Below are 15,915 nucleotides of genomic sequence, written 5' to 3'. Positions count from 1 at the left end.
CCACTGGAACTAAATAGTGACTTTGGCAAGATTGTAGGATACGAGGCAACTATTGCAAAATCAGTTATATTTTTATATACTAATAGAAAATATTTGGAAAATGAAATTAAAGATTCATTCCATTTACAATCATACAAGGTAAGATTGAAGACTCAGGAATAAGTTCATCAAGGGGTGTGTAAGATTTCTACACTGAAAACTACAAAGTGCTGTGGAGCGAAATTAAGGACCTGAATAAATGTAAAGATATACCACGTTTGTGGACTGAAATACGTACTATTGTCACAATGTTGCCCCTCCCCCTCTCAAACTACAATCGCAATCATACATACTGCTACATCCAGCGGGCTTTTTGTAGCAAGTAGTAGGTCAACTCTAAAAGTTATACGGAAATACAAAAGATCTAGAATTTCCTGAAAAAAAAAAACCCACAATTTTAGAAGCCTTGTACTACCCAATTTCAAGACTAACTAAAAATCTACAGTAATTAAAACAGTGTGGGACTGGCATAGCGAACAGAAAATAGATCCGTGGGATGGAGTACGGCTTTAAGAAATAAGATGTGAACTTCTATCAGTCATCTGACTTTCAAGAAGGGAATCAATGACATCCAGTGGGGAAAGGAAAGCCTTTTCATCAAATAGTCCTAGAAGTAACTGCATGTCCATAGAAAAGTAAAAATGAACCTCAACTCCTATATCATACCAGAACCAAATATTAATTTGTAATGGATCATAATCCTAAACATAAAAGCTAAAACCACGAAGTTCTGACAGAAAAACAAAAGTTCTTTATGATTTGGTAGTAGGCAAAAGTTACATAAATCTATAAGCACAAATGAAAAAAGTGATAAAGTGGACTGTAAACTTAAAGACTTCTGCTCATTAAAGACACCATTAACAAACTTAAAAAGCAAGACACAGATGGGGAGAGAATACACATATGTATCTATCAAAGGATTGGTATGCACAATATTTGTAAGAATCCAAAAACTTAATATAAAAAAAGACACCCCAGTAAAAAAAAGGACAAAATATTTAAACAGATACATCACAAAGGAATATATATGAATGACAACCAAGCATATGTAAAAGCGCTCGAAGTCCGGAATTGTGATGCCTACAACTTTGGTTTTCTTTTTCCACATCACTTTGGCTATTTGGGCTCTTTTGCAATTTCATCCAAATTTTGGAATTGTTTGTTGCGGCTCTGTGAAGAATGCTGGTAATATTTTGATAGGGATTTCACTGAATGTGTAGATTGCTTTGGGTAGTACTGACATTTTAACAATAATTGTTCTTCCAATCCATGAGCATGGAATGTTTTTCCATTTCTTTGTGGCTTCTTCAATTTCTTTCACAAGCTTTCTATAGTTTTCAGCATACAGATCTTTTAGCTCTTCAACTAGGTTTACTCCTACGTGTTTTATGGGTTTTGGTGCAACTGTAAATGGGACTGATTCCTTGATTTGTCTTTCTGCTGTTTCATAAGTGGTATATAGAAATACAACTGATTTCTTTCTGCACATTGATCTCATATCCTGCTACTCTGCTGAATTCATGTATCAGTATCAGCAGTTTCTTGGTGGAGGCTTTTGGGTTTTCCACGTAGAGTATCAGACTTCAAGCTATACTACAAGACTGTAATCAAGATACTATGGTACTGGCACAAAAACAGACACACAGATCAACGGAAGAGAATACAGAACCCAGAAATGGACCCACCAAGGTACGGCCAACTAATCTTTGACAAATCAGGAAAGAGTATCCAATGGAAAAAGACAGTCTCTTCAGCAAGTGGTACTGGGAAAACTGGACAGCGACATGCAGAAGAATGAACCTGGACCACTTTCTTACACCACACACAAAAATAAACTCAAAATGGATAAAAAACCTAAATGTAAGACAGGAAACCATCAAAATTCTAGAGGAGAAAACAAACAACAAACTCTTTGACCTTAGCTACAGCAACTTCTTACTAGACACGTCCCTGGAGGCAAGGGAAACAAAAGCAAAAACGAACTATTGGGACCTCATCGAGATAAAAAGCTTCTGCACAGTAAAAGAAACAATCAACAAAACTAAAAGGCAACTGACAGAATGGGAGAAGATATTTGCAAATGATGTATCAGACAAAGGCTTAGCATCCAAAATGTATAAAGGACTTCTCAAGCTCAACACCCAAAAAACAAATATTCCAGTGAAGAAATGAGCAAAATACACGAATAGACACTTTTCCAAAGAAGACATACAGATCGCTAACAGACACATGAAAAGAGACTCAACATCACTCATCATCAGGGAAATACAAATCAAAACCACAATGAGATACCACCTCACACCTTTCAGAATGGCTAAAATTAACAACTCAGGCAACAACAGATGTTGGCGAGAGAACACCCCAAAGTGTTCAAAAAGGAAACCCTTTTGCACTGCTGGTGGGAATGCAAACTATTGCAGCCACTCTGGAAAACAGTATGGAGGTTCCTCAAAAAACTGAAAATAGAGCTACCCTATAACCCAGCAGTTGCACTACTAGGTATTCATCCAAAGGATACAAAAATGCTGATTCAAAGGGGCACATGCACCCCAACGTTTACGGCAACACTACTGACAATAGCCAAATTATGGAAAGAGCCTGCATGTCCATCAACTGATTAATGGATAAAGGAAATGTGATGTTTATGTGTGTGTGTGTGTGTGTGTGTGTGTGTGCGTGTTATTATGTGTGTATATGTATATGTGTGCGCAAACACACACAGTGGAATACGACTCAGAGATCAAAAAGATTGAAATCCTGCCATTTGCAACAACATGGATGGAACTGGAGGGTATTACATTAAGCTAAATAAGTCAGTCAAAGAAAGACAAATATCATATGATTTCACACATGTGGAATTTAAGAAACACAACAGATGAACACAGGGGAAGGGAAGGAAAGATAAAATAAAAACAGGGAGGCAAACCATAAGAGACTCCTAAATACCAAGAACAAACTGAGTGTTGCTGGAGAGGTGTTGGACTAAATGGGTGATGGTCATTAAAGATGAGCACTGGGTGTTATACTTAAGTGATGAATCACTAATTTCTACTCCTGAAACCATTATTACACTATAGGTTTACTAACTTGGATTTGAATTAAAAAAATAATAAAAGTGCTTAGCATTTCTGGTCACCAGTTATTTGCAATTAATGACAATCACGACTGGGGTGCCTAGGTGGCTCAGTCGGTTGAGCGTCCAACTCGGCTTATGGTTCAAGAGTTTGAGCCCCGCGTTGGGCTCTGTGCTGACAGCTCAGAGCCCGGAGCCTGCTTTGGATTTTGTGTCTCCCTCTCTCTGTGCCCCTCCCAGCTCATGTTCTGTCTCTCTCTCTGTCTCAAAAATAAACAATCATTAAAAAAGTTTTTTTAATTAAAAACAAAAGACTATCATGACATACCACTACATCCCTACTGAAATGACTAAAATATATCTTGATATGTGACTCTGTAGTGGGGCCAGTCTTACAAGTTGTAGGACTTTGTCCAGCAATGTTATACAATGCCAGTCATAAAAGTGCAGGAACTAGATGTCTGGATCTAATCATACTAACAGAATAAAAAGGCAAGAGCCTTGAATATATTGACAATAAAGTGACTGATCATGGGTTTTAGACTAGATAACAAAAATAAGTTCCAAAAGGAGTTAGGAAATTGGGGGTGAGGGAAATGTGGGTTCAGGGAATTCTGTTATTAATATGAATACAAGAAACTGTTGACTTTGTTTTCATGAGTATTTTTTTACCCCAGAGAGCATATAACTGCCATGTGATAAGAATCAAGTAGAGGGGCGCCTGGGTGGCGCAGTCGGTTAAGCGTCCGACTTCAGCCAGGTCACGATCTCACGGTCCGTGAGTTCGAGCCCCGCATCGGGCTCTGGGCTGATGGCTCAGAGCCTGGAGCCTGTTTCCGATTCTGTGTCTCCCTCTCTCTCTGCCCCTCCTCCGTTCATGCTCTGTCTCTCTCTGTCCCAAAAATAAATAAACGTTGAAAAAAAAAAAAAAAAAAGAATCAAGTAGAAAATAAGCTTAATACCTTCAATGCTGTATATTTGTACTCTTTCCTCAGGCACAGTCACTGCTTCCCATTGATGATCCTTAAATTTAAAAACAGGTTTGACCATAAATAAATAATTTACCCCTGCTTTACACCCTCTTTAAACACCAGTATTTAAGTTATACAATCAAGTTTATTTTTTATTAAGTACCACTAAGTAACCAGTTGATACTACCTATTTCTTGCTCCATCAATTGATTGTGTAATAAATACATTACAGGCCACATTTAATCTGCTTGTTCACTTTTAAAACAAAATTTGATGGTGTAATTTCCTGGTTTTCTATTCTTGACCAAAAAAAAAAAAAAAAAAAAGAGTAACTACCATCAATATATATTGGAGAATATCCTTTTTAAGAATGTTACCAAATCCTGTTATTTTGCCTTTGAAATACTGTGCGAAATCATGCACATCCATCAATTCCCACTCATTGCCTGTCCTTAGATTCGAACACGGAATGCATATGAATAATAGCTGAAATATTTCCCCCTTCTCCCTTCCCAGTGCTTTTGCTGAAAATTTGCAAAACGGGGTAACACTGATTTCACACATGCACAAAAGCTACAGGAAAAATTAGATTCCACTGCTAAGAGATGGGATCCGAAAACCTCCCACTCATCTGGTGAGGAAAACAGACCCAGTCCTTTTGCGGTTCGGGACAATTCATTCCAGGGAATTCACCTGAACCCTCCATCTGTTTGCTAACTGCCTCCACTTCTCGGCCTGGATTGAAACCGGTGCACAGGCTGAGGGCCCCACCGCTGCTACCGCTACTGCAACCACATCGCTGGCTACGGTGCTGGCTGCCCCATATACCGCAGAACCTCAGGGCCGGGAGGAAAGGGTCGGTCTTGTCTTTTCTGCCCGACACTCCGAGCAGTTTCAGGTCTCTCTGGGTATAAAAAAACTTGCTCCCGTGAGGCATATGCAGCTGGCCATTTTCAGGTTCTAACTCCAAAGTGATGCTTCCTGCTTTACTGCCTTCCTTTTTAAGAAATTTTTATCTTAGGGACATTTTCATATGGGTTAAAAGTACAAGTCCTCGTATAACAAAACCAACTCTGCCCTCGCCGAGCCTCCACAGGCCCCGGTACGCCACACACATCTTGCTTCACCTTCACTGCCTACCCTCCCTCTATCGTATGCTCTTCCTCTTGACCTTGGTTTTTATTTGTGGTTTTGTTTTTTTTTTAACGTTTATTTATTATTGAGAGACAGAGAGACACAGAGCATGAGCAGGAGAGGAGCTGAGAGGTGTAGAGACACAGAACCCGAAGCAGGCTCCAGGCTCTGAGCTGTCAGCACAGAGCCCGACGCGGGGCTCAACCCCACGAACTGCGAGACCATGACCTGAGCCGAAGTCGGACGCTCAACAGACTGAGCCACCCAGGCACCACGACCTTGGTTTTTATTTAATCTATCATCCTGGCCGTCGGTTTGGAAAAGCTCTTATTCTTAAAGTAAAACAAAGTACCTCACGAAAACCCTCCTTTGAATCCAATCTCACTTTAGCGACTACTGTGCCTTCCCTGACTTGGCGTCCTGACTTCTTGCACAGACACGCAAACATTCCAGGAATGCGCAAACCGCATGGCTTCCATAGAACTGCTGTCTCACGGATCACCAGTTCTGATGTCAGTTAACACTTGATTTGACACTGTTCACCATTTCCACCCTCGTAAAAAACACCCTTCTCTTCACTTTCATAACATGACACCCTTCCAGTTTGTTCTCTTTTGGCTGATTCTGTAAGTGTCCTTCGGGCTAGCATTCCTTCTACCTATGCTGCGTCTATCCGTGGTTCCCAGTTCTGTCATTACATCCCATGATCGTGTTTATCATCTATACGTAGATGGCTTCTAAATCTCCACTGTGCACACTTCCCTCACTTGAACTTCAGATCAGTATATCCAACTGCCTAGCAGACATCTTTGCTGAATGTCCCACAAGGATCTCCACGTCAAACATGCAAAACTGAACTCCCCCTATTTCTCCTACAGAACGCATCCTCCTGTGACACAGCTCTATCCACCCACTCAAGCTTTATTAATCCTTCTTTCTCTTTTTGCCAGAGAAAAAATCAGGTCTGCTCAATTCTCTTTTCAAGTCTTCCTGGAATCCATTCATTTCCATCCATCTCTACTGTCACTTTCCAAGATCACACCAGCATGACTTCTCACCAGCATTACCACAGGTCTCCTGCCACTGGTCTTGTCCCTTTTTAATCTGTTCTCCCCCCCCATCCCCCAGAAGAATCTTTAACAAGAAGGTGAGCCTCAGTGCCTAGCATAAATCTTGCACATAGTAATTTCTTACTTAATATTCCTTGAATTGATGTTACTTCCTACTTGTAACCCTTCTTTGGCTCCACACTGCTTTATTTCTTTCCAATCTCCTTTCCACTCTATGTACTAACCATACCATAAATCTTTCAGTTCTGTGAGTTTTCTATTCACTCATTCTTGCAATAAATTTGAGTCCTTGATTAGCTATAAATAAGAAGACACAAGTCCTTGATTTCATAAATCTTATACTCTGTTGGGGGAAAACAAACAACAAACAAAATGATTTTAAGCAACAATTACTACTGTAAGGGAAATAAAACAAGACAATGTGATATAATGTGGTTGGGAGGCAACTTTAGACATTAGATGGAGTTACCAAAGAATATCTCCATAAAGAAGCAATATTTGGGGGCGCCTGGGTGGCGCAGTCGGTTAAGCATCCGACTTCAGCCAGGTCACGATCTCGCGGTCCGTGAGTTCGAGCCCCGCGTCAGGCTCTGGGCTGATGGCTCAGAGCCTGGAGCCTGTTTCTGATTCTGTGTCTCCCTCTCTCTCTGCCCCTCCCCCGTTCATGCTCTGTCTCTCTCTGTCCCAAAAATAAATAAACGTTGAAAAAAAAAATTAAAAAAAAAAAAAAAAAAAAAAAAAAAGAAGCAATATTTGTATTGAAACCGAAATGGGAAGAAACTAAGATGCAAAGATCTGGCACCTTCTAGGCAGAAGAACCAGCAAGTAGAGAGATCCGAAATGGGCATGATCTTTGTTAAAGAAATAGGAAAAAAAAAAAAATGAATGTGGCTGGAACATAGTAAGCATAGAGAATGGTCTTGAGATGTCAGAGAAACAGCCAGGGGCCAGATCATAAAGACCCTCATATACAATGTTAAAGAGATGAAAGATGGGTTTTAAGCAGCCACTCTACAGAGTATGGATTCTAAGAAAGTCAGAGAGAATACAGGGAGAATGTACTATTGCTACAGAAATCCAGAAAGGAGGGGATTCTGAATATGTGTTTTGGAAGAAGAATCTCCCTACATTTCTAGATCAGTGTCTGGAACACAGCAGGATTTAACACTTATAAATGCATTTTATACTATCCCTACCATGTATCATACTATAATTGCTTATTTTCTTGTTGGAATCATCCATAACATCAAACTGAGTAAAGGTAGGGATTATATCAATCCTATTCTATCTTCTTCCAAAATGAAATCCCATTCCTAAAAAGCCAGTTAAAAATATTCCTACAAACCCTAAAAGAATAAATACACTAATAAAAACTGTCAGTGACCCTGAGAAGCAGTGCTAGTTTCTGGAACTCAATTTTAATTAAGTATTCTATGAAGATACTCTAACATAAAAAGAAAAAATGTGGAAATCTTCAGGAGCATTTTGTTAAGGTCTATCCATAGTTTACCTGGAACAAAAAAGCAGTATTTTACAAGAGCAGACTAAAATGACTAAATCCTCATTAAAGTATCCGCAACCGCATCTGATCAGTAAGTGCGGATCAACTCTTAGTTGGATGTTTACGAAGTGACTATATGGTTAGGACTAGAAGCTTGCCTACGGACCAAATATTCAGGATAGCTATTTGGAAACAATGACTCAAGAATTCTGCTCAGGTTAAAAAGAAGTCAGTAGAAAATATACCATCTGGCTGGAAAGTTTAAACATAGCTATTAATATAGCACATAAAGAAGTAAATCTCTTCCAGATACCACCATAAGAATCAATCCCTCTCTATTTTCAAACAGAAGATTTTAGAAGGTATAAGACCACTCGTCATTACCTGTTAATATTTTTAAGTGAGTGCCTCTGTATTTGAGTAACTGGTGTCTTTTCTAAATTTCACTCTTGTTCATATGAATGTTAAATGTTATATCATTAACATGTAATTTATTTCTGAAAAGCTCAGATTGAAAAACTAGTATTAAAATTTAGCATTTTCTGTTGCAATAAAACATCAGAAATAATTTTCATTTCTAATTAACTGCTAAAGGGTTACCATGCTCATCAAAACTATGGGGCTAATACTAAAATCTATTAAAATAGCTAGAAAAATAAACATACAAAAAAATCTACATTCTTAAATTAAGACATTGTAGACGTACATAAACAAACATATAAAATGGTAGATGGAATAAAGCTTACATCATTATCTCCAGCAACGTAGAATGATAGAGCCTGGCTCCCAAGATTAAAATCTATCCAAAATTCCTCAAGTTTTTCATCTGAAGGTATTTTCAACTAATAAAACAAATATATAAAACTGTTACAGACTATGATTTTAAAAACAACAACAGAAAATGAGGCCTATGTTATGTTCATGGTTCAGTTTTGTTTGTGTGTTTGTTTTTAAGAAAAGAGAAAGGTGAGGAAGATAAAGGGCAGACAAGTAGAGCATTTAAACCAATTTAGAAACAATCAAAAGAAATGCTTCTTTAATATTTTACACAGAAATGAGCTCTAAGAAATCACAAATATTCCAAGTGTAAATAAAGGTTAACAATATCAGTCTGAATATATTAATGAATGATAAATCAATCAGTGGGCTTGATTAAGGGAAAGAAAGAAAATCTGAAGCACAGACTTTTATTTAAGTTATCCTTGGCTATAAATATATCACTTCAGAAAACACACACACACACACACACACACAGAATACTAGACTAGACTAGCTGTATCTGTGATCAAATTATGACTATTTTTAATGTTCTTGTCAATTTATAAGCTGTAATTGACTTGACCCTGGTATCAAAATTCATCCAATAACTAAAACATGTTAAATTCAAAACTCACCTCATGTTTATCAAGAAATGCTGATAAACAAGGAAATGTAAAGACCCTGAAATAAAAAAGTAGTTTGCGCTAAAGATTAATAGGCCTTCACAGTGTAATCTTGACCAGCCATAGAGAGCATATCTAGGATCAGAAGGAAATCAGGAAGTAGGCATAACGACTGAAATCAAATCATCTTTTCTTTCTTATTACTTTTTTTTAATGTTTACTTATTTTTGAGAGAGACAAATAGAACATGAGTGGCAGAGGGGCAGAGAGAGAGAGACACAGAATCCAAGGCAGGCTCCAGGCTCTGAGCTGTCAGCACAGAGCACAACGCAGGGCTTGAACCCACAAGAGGCAAGACCATGACCCTGAGCAGAAGGCAGACGCCCAACCCTTATCCTTCTTTATTACATTTTAAAACAAGAGTTTAATGGAAATTTGTTTCTGTGTATTATTTTGAGGATACTACTACTCAACCTTCCATTCTGACTCGAGTGAGTGTACCAATTTACTTTTCATGCCATCGACTCAGAGTAGAAATTCCTAATTTAGCAGATACTTTCAGTACAGTGGAAGCTCCCATAGGATTTACGTGGGAAAAGAAGAGTAGAAATAAATAATACTGCTGATAAAAATGACCTAGGGGGCGCCTTAGTCTGTTTAAGTGTCCAACTCTTGATTTCAGCCCAGGTCATGATCTCACAGTTAGTGGGTCCAAGCCCCACATCGGGCTCCACACTGACAACGTGGAGCCTGCTTGGGATTCTCTCTCTCCCCCTTTCTCCACCCCTCCCCCACAAAAGCTCACATGGTGGCTCTCAAAAAAATAAATAAATAAATAAACTTAAAAAAAAAAAAAGACTGAATTCACAGAACGCTTTCTTGGGCAGATAATATTATGAGCACTTAGCATATGATCATCTAACTTAATTTTCACAACAAACGTACGAGGTAGGTGTTAGTATAATTTTACAGCTAAGGAACTGAGACAAGTAAGTTTAGTACTTTGCCCAACATTAGAATAGGAAGAGGAGGGGCGCCTGGGTGGCACAGTCGGTTAAGTGTCCGACTTCAGCCAGGTCACGATCTCGCGGTCTGGGAGTTCGAGCCCCGCGTCAGGCTCTGGGCTGAAGGCTCGGAGCCTGGAGCCTGTTTCCGATTCTGTGTCTCCCTCTCTCTCTGCCCCTCCCCCATTCATGCTCTGTCTCTCTCTGTCCCAAAAATAAATTAAAAAAAAAAAAAAACGTTGGAAAAAAAAAATTTTAAAAAAAAGAATAGGAAGAGGAGAACTATAATTCAAATCCAAATAGCATGAGTCCCTGCACTTAACCCTCAGCCTGTCTTTTGTTTCCTAAAGTAAATGTGAACTCACACATCCAATAAATGTATCCTGAGCATCTAAAATACAGTGCAAGACACTGAACTCCAAATACTATTCTTTTGTTACTACCAAAAGTGATAATTATGATAATTACCTTTCATTCATGCCCATTCCCGAGATTAGATAACCTCAGAAAGGTTAGCCTTAGTGTATGTTAATTATAAAAAAATGTATTTGTTTGTCGTATATTTTTATTACAGTACGTGGAGAAAGGAGGTAGCTCAAGTAATATTTATACCTAGATTTTTATAATAATGCAAATGGAATTCTAAATTATAGTAAATCAATTTCAGACACTCAAAGTTATTAATATTAACTAAAAATGCATGTTTCCTCTAAAAAGTACGAAGTAAAATAAGACCAGTGGAAGATTATTTCAGCCTACCAATGTAGTACCTTATTACACAGTGTTACAACAGGATATTGTTTTAAGTATCTCTGTGCATTTTCCATTCCAACACAACAAATAAATTTTAAAGGTTCAACACTGTGTACTCCCTCTTGAGCTCTAGTTCTTTGTCAGTAAATGGCTGAATACTGTATTATGCTTACCTTCTCTTGTCTCCAAGCATGCCATTTACAAGGTTGAGAAATACTCTGCAATCCTAATTTTAAAAAAAAGAGAGACTTTTAAAAAGCAGAGTGATTTTTAAAAACTGTTGTTAATTTGGTATTTTTTTATACTACTCACTGTTTCAAATTCAGAGTCTTTAATTCCTTTAAATGCATTAGCAATAAAATCCATTGAAAACCACTGACATGAAAGTTCCTGTCTTTGTTTTTCTGAAGTCATTCTACATAGTGCTTCTACGATACCTACTTGTAAATCATAATCTTGAAAAAAATCGTTAATATGTTATTTGAAATTGTGAAAAAGAAGCTCACACGTCATCATTTATAAGGTATTAGAACAAGCAGGAGAAAGAAAGAAAACGTTAGTGTAATTCACTCTTTTTTTTGCCATTTTCTTTAGAAGAATTAGATCTATCCCATCATCGCAAAAATGAACACAGTCCAAATAATAAGTTTACCAGCAGAAAAAAGGAGTAAAACTTTTCCCCAAAACAGGATATTTAAAAGAAACTCCTAAATATTCAAAGGCTCTGCCATTCCATTATTAGAGTTGTGAATTGCAAAATAACTCATACAATAATCTATAAATCACAGAATCTTTTACTTTTGTACTATGTTTATAGTTATTCCAAAGTACTTTAACCAGTGGTCTGTTCTATATGTAAATCACTACACATCAAAATGTTCTCATATGAAACTTACAAAAGAAAATTTGAGTTCTTCTAATAAACACATTGTTTAAAAACAAACTTATTAGTCCCCAAAATATTAAAACTCCCAATTCCAAATATAAAACACTATTTGAGGAATTTCTTAGGAAAAGTAATTCAAATCTATTAGAAAATTAAATTATTATTCATAAATCTACGACAGGCATAAATTATATTTAACAACTCCTATTATCATGCTTAATTATTATTTTAGCCCCATAGATACAGATCATTTCTTATTAGTAATTAAAAATTGCTCAATTGTACAGAGTTTATAATTTCCTCACATAATCTCACTACATTAAAATGTTAATGTTATTTTGACTAAGAAGATATTATATTCTATTAATAAATCCTGAATAATTTCAAATATGAACATTTGAAAAAAACATACTTACCTCCAGCATCTAAAATCCTTTCTCCCATACTACTCCTGTAAACCAAAATAACAGATCATATATTAAACTAGTATCAATTAAATAGAAAACCCATGTATTTGGGGGGGGGGGAATTTTCACTAAAATTTACAATTGGCTAGTATCACAGATCTCTGCAGGACATATAGCCATAAATTATATTACAAATCTAAAACAGCTTATCAGTTTTAATTATTAATGCAACTCATGGTTGCCTATAGCCTTGTAAAATACCCTTTAAATTATTGACTTGAACCACTAATGAAAGCAATATAATACAAATTATTACATGAGAATAAACATTTCTTGGTCAGAGAGTATTGTTCTGGCGTCTTGAGGCATTTTGTCAAGCATAACATTCATTTTTTTTAGAGCCTAGAAAAGAAAAAAAGATAATCCATTAACTTTATATATTCAGTTATATAAATATATACATGTGTATATTTAAGTATTTAAAGAAATATTCTAGGTATACAAACTTAGAAGCCTATTTAGCACAGCATTTTATGCAGGGAATAGAGAAGGGTGGAGGAAAGAATATAAACTAAACAGTCAATACAAAAAAAACATGACAAGGATATCAAAAATAAAATATACCATGATACCTACACTTATCAAAAACAGAATATACCATGAGTCCAGTTCTACTCTTTGCAATAAGACATAGGTTTTCTACTACTCTATTTTAAGAACTAAAGCAAAATTATGATTTGTTCTTACAGTTACCTATACATACACACATACATATAATAATACAGGTTATTTTTAGGATTTAAATACTGAGAACTCCTAATATCTGGATGGTTGAACTTATTTTCATCTGAGCTATGTGTACATAAACCCAGATGGCTATGACTATTCAATAAATATTTAGGTAACATTTATTCATCATTTCAGGCAATAAATTAAGACAGCAGAAATACAATACATAATTAATTAAATACCAAGATAAAATGATTATTCAATTTGATGAATTGCTACTATATTTTCTTCACTTTCTCATTTTTGGGGTTTAAAAGAAAATCTAACAAATGACTTTACCTCTTGCTGAATACAAATATTCACTCTTGAATCAATAACCAGGACACAGATTTGAGGTATAAAATTTTCCGCTATTTGCCTTTTACCTGAAAGTGTTAAATCATTAATAAATGTATATTTTAAACCATTTTAAATGACAGTCTTTTCTTATTTGAGTTAATGAAAGAATGCACTAGTTCAGACACGGCCCACTGTCTAGATGGGCATCAGAAAACATGAAATCCAATCCTACCTCTTCTATGAACTAGCCATGTGGCTCTGAAGAAACACCATTCAACAGAATGACTCATCTTGATGGCAAAGGAAAAACCCCAGATTCAGCTTCTCCTTTTGGGCACCTAAGGCAGTACTGACTTACAGTTCAAGAGTTGAAATTTCTATAGTGAAGTTCTTATGAAAACAGGCCTCATTAATTTAGTCATACAGTAAAACCTTGGATTAAAAGTAACTTGTTCTGCGAGTATTCCACAAGACAAGCAAACATCTCTAGTAAATTTTAACTTGATAAATGAGCAAGGTCACGCAATACGAGTCATACGTGATGCCGAATGTCACCTGATCACAACCAGCCAATGGGTCTTCTCTCTCTTTCTCTCTCTGAAGGATCATGGGTGACCATCTCCCATGCTCACGTGCTCAGTTTCAGGACGTGGTATTTGGCAGAAATCAGTGATTATTCAGGACATTGGAAGGTGCCCACAATTGGTGCTAGTGTATTTGTTGTCACTTTGAAGCACCTAAGGACAGTCCTTTGCTTTTCCAGGCAAGAGTGAGCTTAGGGACGCTTTGCTTCATTCTAGGTCAGGCTGCCTACAGATATAGATCCTTTCCTCTGCTGCCGTATTGCCAGTGACATTATACGGTATATGGCAAGAGTTTATTAATACTGTAGTCAACATCTGGGCGAGCGTGTACAATGGCTCCCAGCAGAAAAAGGCTGAAAAGAAAGGTGGCTAGAAGAAGAGAGGATTATGGTGGAAGTTAAGAAGGAAACCATCGAGAAGTACGAATGAGGTATGCAGTGGCCAAAACTGCAGGATTTTGTAAGAAGTCTACGTCTGCATCTCGTCTGGAGAGGAGGAGGAGAAGAGGAAGAGGAGAAAAGGCGGAGGAATCCCTCACCTCAAATGAAGTGAGGGAGATGTGTAAAATGTGGGGAAAAGTACAAGATTTTGTAGAACATCACCACCCGAATAAGGCTGTAGCAGCGCAAGCGATGAATCTGTTTAACGACAACGCAGTGTCACACTTCTGCAAAATCCTCTAAAGAAGGCAAAAGTAAGTGTCATTGCATAGGTTCCTTGATTAAGTTGCACAAAAAGAAAAAGATTCCATAGATAGCAGTGATTCAGTCAGTGATAGCGAAAGCTGTCCTACACAATTACCTTCCTCTCTCTTGTCTCCTTCATCCACGCCACGAAAGTTTTCAAAGGTAAATGCAGGTTCATTTGTGTATTTTTCTTTGTATTTTGTATTTTATAATTTTGTACTATATTACAATATCATAATCATTTTTATATGAATATTTTTGGGTTGTGGAACAAATCATCTGAGTTTCCATTTCTAACGGGGAAATTCACTTCGATATACAAGTGCTTTGATTTACAAGCATGTTTTCGGACTGAGTTATTCTCGTAAACCAAGGTTTTACTGTATACTGTAAATTCCATAATGGCCATAAACTCTTGTCGATATAAAGATCTAAATATTTGAGCTTTTTCTAAAAGTTAACCCTATTCTCAAAAGAGCAGGCTTTATCAATACTAAATATATTCAGAGGAATTTGCCACATGCTATTTTATAATGCAAAGATAAAAAATAATTTTAAATAATGGCAATACTGCAACAGAAAATATACAAATTTCCAAAGTGACTACATTCAAGGAAAAAAAAATCATTCAACGAGATAAAAAGATATAATGATTGGGGCGCCTGGGTGGCTCAGTCGGTTAAGCGGCCGACTTCGGCTCAGGTCATGATCTCACAGTTCGTGGGTTCGCGCCCCGCATCAGGCTCTGTGCTGACAGCTCAGAGCCTGGAGCCTGTTTCGGATTCTGTGTCTCCCTCTCTCTGACCCTCCCCCGTTCATGCTCTGTCTCTCTCTGTCTCAAAAATAAATAAATGTTAAAAAAAAAAATAAAAAAAAAGATATAATGATTTACTTAAAATTTTTTTTGATTACTTCATACTCACTGGTGCCTTAGGATGGTTTTCTTCCCTAAAAACTTAAGAATTTAGACTAGACTGTTAAATCAACTGCAAAGCAATCGATGAAAAGGTAGCATCAACTACCATTGAAATAAATAGCAATTGAGCTTTTCAAAGGTTTTGGTTTTGAGGGCAAATTGTTCCTTTATTTACAAACAATTCACCAGCCTCAATGACTAATCCTAGGTAATTCTTCCTCAACCAACAGAGATAAAATAATTTGGACTGATTTCTTGGCACAAAAAAAAGGGCTACTCACAAGTGAGGATGAGTTGTAATGTGTTCTCTATTTTGAAAATTTTGTCCCATTAGATCAAGAGTTGGCAAATTATGGCCCACAAACCAAATCCACCCCACTGCCCATTTTGTATGGCTGTGTTACTCATCAGCAGGTGACTCTGTGGAAATATTTGATTCGA

The 15,915-nt window shown here is 36.9% G+C and overlaps 1 protein-coding gene across 3 annotated transcripts in view; it reads right to left on the bottom strand.

Annotated features, from left to right (window-relative positions):
- Window positions 1-15,915, bottom strand: part of SYCP2 (synaptonemal complex protein 2) — a 79,857-nt gene that overhangs the window by 45,869 nt on the left and 18,073 nt on the right. For all 3 annotated transcript variants that reach the window (XM_043553549.1, XM_043553548.1, XM_043553550.1), the window contains exons 7-14: window positions 13,289-13,374; window positions 12,537-12,622; window positions 12,230-12,264; window positions 11,240-11,382; window positions 11,101-11,153; window positions 9,183-9,228; window positions 8,535-8,630; window positions 4,075-4,135 (exon numbers count right to left, since the gene is read on the bottom strand). In XM_043553549.1, coding sequence (XP_043409484.1) covers window positions 4,075-4,135; window positions 8,535-8,630; window positions 9,183-9,228; window positions 11,101-11,153; window positions 11,240-11,382; window positions 12,230-12,264; window positions 12,537-12,622; window positions 13,289-13,374 — 606 coding nt within the window. The remainder of the gene's footprint in view (window positions 1-4,074; window positions 4,136-8,534; window positions 8,631-9,182; window positions 9,229-11,100; window positions 11,154-11,239; window positions 11,383-12,229; window positions 12,265-12,536; window positions 12,623-13,288; window positions 13,375-15,915) is intronic.

The sequence above is a fragment of the Prionailurus bengalensis genome, chromosome A3, assembly GCF_016509475.1.
Source record: "Prionailurus bengalensis isolate Pbe53 chromosome A3, Fcat_Pben_1.1_paternal_pri, whole genome shotgun sequence".
NCBI lineage: Eukaryota > Metazoa > Chordata > Mammalia > Carnivora > Felidae > Prionailurus > Prionailurus bengalensis.
The sequence above is the reverse complement of the archived record's forward strand: the minus strand, read 5'-3'. Positions and strand labels throughout refer to the sequence as shown.